Source organism: Phalaenopsis equestris, unplaced genomic scaffold, assembly GCF_001263595.1.
Source record: "Phalaenopsis equestris unplaced genomic scaffold, ASM126359v1 Scaffold000030, whole genome shotgun sequence".
Taxonomy (NCBI): Eukaryota; Viridiplantae; Streptophyta; class Magnoliopsida; order Asparagales; family Orchidaceae; genus Phalaenopsis; species Phalaenopsis equestris.
In genome coordinates, this window is record NW_018164472.1 from 1,113,890 (window position 1) to 1,122,461 (window position 8,572).

Genomic DNA, 8,572 nt, shown 5'->3' on the forward strand with positions numbered 1-8,572 from the left:
TGGGGGAAGATTTACTTACATGCCACTCAATTCATATGCATTTACATTTCTAACATCTAAACTTCAAATTTTGCATGTATGCCATCTATCTATGCATGAAAAAAGTAAATTTTAAATATGTACTGATAATTTTTTATTTTAAAAGCCTAACATCTTATATATACCTTGCTTTCCAAAAACTCAATTAAGATGATTAAGGGTCCGTTTAGCGCAGCTTATTTGGTGTGGTGACGTTTTGAAAATGCACCTGACTTGTTTGAGTAAACTGCATTTGACAGCTTATGCGTTTTGAAAACGCTGAAAATAGCGTTTTCACACCGCCCCTAGATAGATGCGGTGGGAGCTTTCTGGCAGTGATATGACTTTTTTAAAAAAACTTTTTTAAAAAAATAAAAATTTAACCGCACCTAGCTTATCAGCAGATTATTTTTAATCAGCTTATCAACTGATTATTCAATAAATTAATTTTTGCATTAATAATTAATAAAGCAACCTCAATTTAGAACTAAACTTACACTTAAATGCTACAATGTGTTTCAAATAATACAACCACTATCAATCCATCAAACCCTTTTCCTCCACACCTCTCCCAAAATTCACAAAAACACATCAAAACGCCACTTTTATCAAAAATAAATATCTTTATTACTAGACCAAACATGTTGTGACAAGACAAATCATAAACATAAAAATAATGCAAATTAGATAATTGAAATCTTCAATAAACGGTCACCAATACCACAAAATAAAAATTAATAATAATAAATAAAAATAAAAAAGGGAAATTTACATATATAGCGCCCAATTCTTGTGCATTTATTTATCTCACACCCAAGTTTTGATTTTTACACCTAAATCATATTTTCCTATATTTGAAATACATAGGAAAAGATGTTTAGGATATAAAAATCAAAACTTTGGTGTTAGATATATAAATACATAAAAATTGGGTGCCATTTATATAAATTTCCGTTTAAGAAAAAAACACATTTTTTGTAATCCCTCGTTCCTCATCTCCCTCCAGTCCTTCTAGCACGGCGGCAAATCCAACGGCGGCGGCTCCAACGCCTCCAGCTCTCCGAGACCATTCTCCACCAAGAACGCCATTGCTAACCCCCAAGTAATATGCACATCCAAATGGCAATGAAGAAGCCACACCCCCGGATTATCCGCCACAAATCTCACCACCGCCCACCCGTTCACCGGCACCCCCACCGTGTTCCTCAGCGGCGGATTCACCAAATTAAACTTCGCCGTATCCGTCGCCCGATTAAAGTTTCCAAATCCTTCGGCCAGAATATAGAAATCATATCCATGGAGATGTATCGGATGGTTCTCCGCCGTCACAATGCTCGTCCCCTGCAACACCAACTCAACCACCGCTCCGTATTTCAATTTGTAAACTTTAGTTGCCGGCACCGGCTGCCAGAGCGCGCGGCTCACGTTTCCGGTGTAGTCGAATTGAATCGGAGGGGAAGAAGGGAAGTCGGTGTTGAAAACACCGTTGACACCGAGCTCGTGTGCTTGCAGGATGGAGACGGCTGATGGGAGAACGAATGAGACGTTGTTTATGCTGGCGGCAAAGCGAGTGCCGTTGGGGCCGCCGCATGTTCTTCCGGGCTGGCAGGGGAGGAGGCCTAATCCGACGGTGAAGAAAAGGTTATCGGTAACAGGGGATGGGATTTGAACAGTGGAAGGACTGGCGAACTTTCTTGAGAAAGAGGTTGCGGTGTTTGTATCGTTGAAGGCGGGGAGGAGAGGGAAGGAGGGGGGGTTGGATTTGGGGAAGCAGCCGCAATCGTATTGGAGGATGGCGGTGGTGGTGGTGTTGTCAAAGGCGACGCCTTGGGCGCTGGAGTAAGCGTGGGCGGCGATGTAGTAGCGGGAAGGGGGTTGGTTGGCGGTGAGGAGGACGTCGGTGGTTTGGCCGGGGGCGAGCATGAGGACGGAGGTGGTAAAGGGTTTGGTGTAGGAAGCGTCGGCGCCGACGACTGTGACGGAGTGTCCGGCGATGGAGATGAAGAGCTCAGTGTTGAGGGCGGCGTTGATGAAGCGGAGGAGGTTGGTGGTTCCCTGTTTGATGGGGAAGATGGTGGTGGTTGGGGAAGAGCAGTTGTAGAGGTCGCCTGGTTCGCCGTTGATGGTGAAGGCGTCGGAGACGTTGGGGGCGGCGCCGGTGAAGGTGGCTTGGCGGACGACGGAGATGGGATCTCGGTTCCACCATTCACCTGAGTTTTGTTGGTTGTCGGTAGAAACGAGAGCTTATGTTAGTTAAAAAGCAAATTACAAATAAAAGGCAATTACATAAAGACCACCACCAAGAACTTGCTATTTACAAATAAACCACCCTCTTTTATTCGGTAGTTCAAACAAATCATCTAGAGGATTAATTTATAAATATTGATATTTCATGTGGTATGTGTGTAATTAATTTTTTTTAATTTAAAAATGTTGGGATTTATTAAAAAAATTATTTAATTGATTAAATTAGAATAATATTGATTTTAATTTTATAAATTGAGGAGTAAAGAATAAAAATCTGACTTTTTAAAAGACAGCTATTTTAGCAAATAGAGGCAGTTACCAAACGACTTTTGAAAAGCCTAGATTTTGAAATTATGTTATTTTACTTTGCTTTTTATAGGGTAGGAATTATTGTCAATAACAACTTTTGGTGGTGGGGCCATTCAAAACCCTCGAATAAATAGCATTATAAAATGTTGCTACTTTGCATTTGAATTATAACGTGCTAATGACAAATATTTGCAAGGGTCTAAATTCTAATATTCCAAAAAAGTGGATATCAGATGATAAAAATGATCTTTTTTTGTTCCTTGGGGAAAAAAGTGTGAAGCATGTCTTGAAGCCATCATAAGTTCTCATTTCTTGCCAAGTGTTAATAATACCACAGCATATGGTCAAATTATACTCTTTGGTGGGGTGGGCCCTAGGCTAATGCATGCTCTCTGTGTCTCTCTTGTAAAAACACTACTAACAAATTTAATTACCAAACTTAACACATTAGGAGTTCTTACTTGTATTATAGTGTTTGGGGATTTAATTAGTTTTCTATCGTGTATCACGAGTTCGAATCACACATACATTATCATTAGAGCTTCCTAAAAAAGAAAAACTTAGCACACTAATCAAAATTAAAGCTTTCTAATAAATAAAAGATTAACAATTACCAAGTATGATAGGAAATTGTCTATCCGGCTTGGCGAAAGGATAACCCTTATCCTTCTCCGGGAGAATAATAAGAGCTCCATACACGGTCGCCCGAAGCCATGAGCTATGTGCATGCCACCATAACGTTCCTTCTTGACCCTTAATCGTGAACTTATATGTGTAATGTCCGCCCGGTCTAATCGGACACTGAGTCACGAATTCAGGTCCATCGGCCCATGCGGTCCTCATCTGTCGAACCCCATGCCTACAAACATCAAAATATAAAAACTTTCACAAATTCATATTACATAAACCCTTACATGTACATATGTCATGTGTACAAGTAAAGATTTGTACCAGTGTATTGTGACATTGTATTGACCCCGGTTGACCACCTTGACCACCAATGTATCGCCATTGCGCACCACAAGGGTCGGCCCGGGGAGCTGGCCATTAACGGTGATGATGTTATGGGTTTTGCACAGCTTCTTCACTGGCGTTTCTTGGACCTAATGTAAACCAACCAAAGTTATAAAACACCATATATAGCCTAAATAAGCTTAGAGTAGGTGACACGTACAATGAAGTCATGGTAGTGGACTGCAGCATTGGAGCTGGGAAGGAGGAGGAGGAGAGAAAAGGCAATGAGGAAGAAGAAGAGCAGGCTTTGCCTTGAAGAACTGGACGGGAGAGCTTCCATGTTCAGCTTCGGAGGAATAAGCTTGAAGAAGAAGCTGAGCTCGTTGTTGAATGGAAAGAGAGAAGGGGATGCAGTACTTATATAAGAAGAAGAAGGGCATGGGGTTGTTTGAGGTTGGCCGGATTAGGTTTTGATGATTTAGAGTTTAGGAGCAGATGTTTTTTTAAAATTTGAATGGTTTTATTTATTTGGGGATGAAGGGTGTAGGAGTTGTTGCACCCACTGGCCTGGACGTGCAGTATTTCAGCAATGCTTATTTCACAAGTTTCCACATTGGAATTTGGACTTGTGAGGACGGAGACATCATTATAAACATTGCTTTCCATTAAATCATATCTTATGGGTCCATTTGTGTTATTATTATTATTATTATTTCTTTTTCTGCCTTTTATAGTAAAATTAAACTTTTATTCAGTTTTGCATGAGCTCTTCATGAAACCAGGACCCATGATTCAATTGGGAGGGATGATTAACTCTCCCACACCTCCATTTATTTATTTTTTTTGTAAGAATTGATCATGTTATCAATATACCAAAATATAGTCGTACGTATTTGAGACAGTTTTATAGATGAGCAAGACGAAATGATCAATAGAACTTGGGGGCTTTGGAGGCGCATGAAAAGAACCAACCCCACCTGTCAAAGTGGTGGAACCAAACCCATCTGACGAAGCGATATAACCAACCCACCTTCAGAAGTGGTATGACTAGCCCGGGGCAAACCCGCTACCGAAAAAGATCATCATTACATAAGAGTGCATGTGTTCATTTTCATTTATGACGCCCGCTCGACACCTAAAATAACGATCTTTTCATCAAGACACTGTGGACAGACATAATATATAATTTTGTAATCATGTTTATATTAGAAACGATAAGGTGCCCTGCATCCTTGAAAAAATTACAGTAAATAAATCCATAGTTAATGATAGAGAAATACTGTACTTCTAAAAGGAAGTTAAATTAGAACTCCTATGCCGTCACGTAACCACTTCATGAGATGAATAGCAAAAATTCTTCTCAGACAATATATAAATAATATTAGAAAGAAAATTTTATGTAAATTTTTATAAATATTATATTGCTGTACTCTTGGTGTGTCTTTCGTGGTGCAGTTGGCATGAGTTTTATGGACCAGTAGACCTGGGAAATTAAAACCAATTCTATTAACGTTGAATGAAGACAATTCAATTCAGGAAGCTATCGCCGTGGCCATCACCATATTCTTTGTTCATTTCAAATTATTAAATTGTTAATAACATGATTAGTCCATGGAAGTTTGATTTTTCTATAGAAGAGTAAAAGAGGGTTGGCAGCATACCCAGAAAACTAAATCAAACGAACTGGGGCCATCTTCTAGTATCCTGTTTTGTCAACCAAGGGAGCATCTTCCTTCTGAATAAAATATGGCTGATCAAATCATATGTTACAGTTCATTTCCGTTATGCTGCAGGGATTGTGGTGTTTGTTCAGCTAACTTGCCTTTCAAATGTTAATGACTTGGAAGGGAATTGCTGCTTTCTTACTTTCACATCTCTCATTTTTTATTAGGTAAGAAGCAAGGAAAAGTTAGTTTTGTTGGATCTAAGTCGGCTGTGAAAGATAGCAAATTGGCTCGAAGTGAACAGAAAATAGTATGTGCGGAATCTGGAGGTAGAATCGCGCTCGGATGCCAATCTAGGATTGGCACTTATCCGGCTTCGACCCGTTTAAAATTAGGATCTGTGAGCAATGTAAGGAAATGCAGAATCTAATTATATTTGTGAGAACATGTCTTCATTTGTATGTCACCTTTGTGGATTAATTATATTTAAGACTAGATAAATGCTAAATCTAAAAGAAGGCTACTTGTACGATGTGTACAAAGGATACAATGAATACAACAAGTATAATATGTACAATGTTCTATAAATTATAGATGTTGTACTCGTTGTATACGTTATACTCATTATACATATTATACGTGTTGTGCATGTTGGACACGTTATGCAGTTATACACACTGTGCAAGTTGTATAATAATTTTTAAGGGTAACAAAAGTATGTCTCGATGTAAGAACATCCATCCAATTATATCCATTTCCTACGTATTATGAACCGATTACAAAAAATTATTTGGAATTGTTGTTTATAAATCAAAATGATCAATGGATATGCTTTCTACTCTATTTATGCATATCACATATAATTTGGTGTTCGAAAGGATCATGTCAGTTAATAGTCAATCATAAAGGATATAAAACCAAAAAAAAAAAAAATTATGCTAAAAAAATAATTTTAAGAAAGTTCATAATATAAATAGCAAAGCGAAGTTTCGAAAAATAGATACTAGAACTAGTTATCCTACAAAGATTAGATTTATCGTTGATCAGGGAGGTAATTAAAAGGTTAATAAATTTATAAAATATCATAATCATTCATTGACAAAACTAGGTGATTAACATATTTTAAGATCATATCGGGGCATCAATAAAGGGAAAGCAGTTGTGTCGTGGTTAAAGACCCATTGAAATTAGAGTGGTTGGTACCTTCAGGTAGCTTATTGAGAAAATAGGAGTAGAGAATTGAATGTGAGATTTTTTTAAAAAGTCACATTTAATTATGTCCAAAAGGGAGAAAAGAATAATTATTGAGATAATACGTTTGTATGAGCCAAATAGATCAATTAATTTTTTTTAACGATTTCATGACAGTGATTGACTATTATTGCTCCAGAGATGTGATAATTTTTATAAAGTTATCAACTTATTAAGTATAATTTAATTTATGCACTTTTTGTTAGGAATGGTCATCATTGATAAAATATTTTATTTGAACTAATTTTTTTATCAGAAGAGTCGTTCCCAATGAATGATTAGTAACATTTAATAACTATCATTGATCAAGATCAAACAATGAGGAAAGCTATAGAAGTTGCATTGCCTCTTACCCCCTATCTCTAAGAAGATTCCATCAAGAGTGCATTGCTTCACTAGTAAGAAAATAATACAAAGACTATTTTACAAATGTACGAGTTAAAAAATAATATAAAAACTATTTTACAAATGTACTAGTGAATGTGATTCAAAATAGGAGTATGAGCAACCATGACCCGAGATGACAGAAAAAATCTTCATGGTCATGTTTAGTTAAATGAGTGACTCTATAAAAAATGTTTATCATGAAATCTCTAAGCGTACAAGCTCTATCACTGATTATTTCTTAGGATAGAAGAAGGACATGAATAAATAAAGATGGAATGAATATGATGAGGATTTTAAATGTAACCAATCTAAAATTGTTCCAAAATTTAAAAACAACCCTATACCAAAGAAACCTGTAATATGTTATTTGAAGAAGTTATACTCTTTCTTCAAAGAAAAATTTATGCATACTCTTTCAATGAATAAAAACAAGAAGTATAATCATGTTGTACTAAAAATATATATGAGTACAACAATATCATCATTATAAAAAATCATTCAAAATAATTATTTCAACCATTTGTGTTACAATTAAGTTATTCTCTTTCATTTAATAAATAAAAAATATGAAGTACAATCATGTTGTATTGCAAAATGCAAGAGTACAACATGATTGTACACAAGATATCTATCGAATTACATATAAATCTAAAAAAAAAACATTCAAAATAACTAAAATAAATATTGCAATCACAATTCATATATTCTCATTCATTCAATGAGTAAAAGTATGTAGTACAACCATATTGTACTACATGAAATTCAAATAAAAATTAAAAAAATATTCAAAAAAATTAATACAAACATCTAAATCACAATTAAGGTATTCCCTTTCATTTAATAAATAAAAATATAAAATACAACTATGTTATTCTAAAAAATACAATAATACAACATAGTTGTACTCATGATATTCATAGAAATCCATATCAAATCTATAAGAAATCAATCAAAATAACCACAATAATCATATTAGTCACATTGTAGATATTCTCATTCATTCAATGAATAAAAATATAGAGTATAACTATGTGTAAATATCTTTGTAAAAGCTATGAAAAATCCCCTCTCATGATATCTCCCGACCTTCCTCCTTTACCTCTAAGCCATACCCATCTAATTGTATGGCTTCAATAGTTGAGCGATTGGAGAGGCTAGAGGATGATACCTCCATTATATAGGTAGAGGTGTATGCTTTGTCAGACCGAGTGGCGCATATGGATTGACAAAACAAATATCAATTTGATTATATGGAAAATTATCAGGCAACCTAATTAGTGATGTATAGGAGAAACCAATGCTTAGGAGAAGAGAACCTGATTGTTTTTTCAACTTACTCTCCGTATCAGCCTTATGAAACACTCACTAACCTATGGAAGAAGATGAGGGGGAAGACGAAGAGGAAGAAAAAGGAGGAGAAGGTGGAGGAGGAGAAGATGAGGGAGGTGATGATTGAGCTAGCTATTGCTTGTGCTCATGAGATATTTTTGTTGGTTTCACTTGACTATTACTCTTGTTGTTTAAAATGTTTTTGTTAATGTTGAGTTATGTTTTGGTTATAATATGTCTTGTTCTACTTTGATATGGACTTTCATTTCTGTTATTTGTTGTTGTTGAACTTTAATTATTAAAATTAATTGAAACTCTGTTATGTATTTTCTGTTGTTGTACTGATGCAATTTCATATGTTATTACTGTTTTTTTATTCATATTCGTTACTTGTGAAGAGTTAACTTGTACAG

At 35.7% G+C, this 8,572-nt stretch overlaps 1 protein-coding gene across 1 annotated transcript; it reads right to left on the reverse strand.

The window, feature by feature from the left end:
• Positions 1-930: 930 nt before the first annotated feature.
• Positions 931-3,905, reverse strand: LOC110018668 (laccase-3-like). Its single transcript, XM_020716056.1, has 4 exons — positions 3,749-3,905; positions 3,526-3,677; positions 3,189-3,433; positions 931-2,228 (listed from the first exon to the last, which is right to left on the reverse strand). The coding sequence occupies exons 1-4, from the start codon at positions 3,866-3,868 to the stop codon at positions 1,030-1,032; spliced, it is 1,716 nt and encodes a 571-aa protein (XP_020571715.1). The 5' UTR covers positions 3,869-3,905; the 3' UTR covers positions 931-1,029.
• Positions 3,906-8,572: the final 4,667 nt, after the last annotated feature.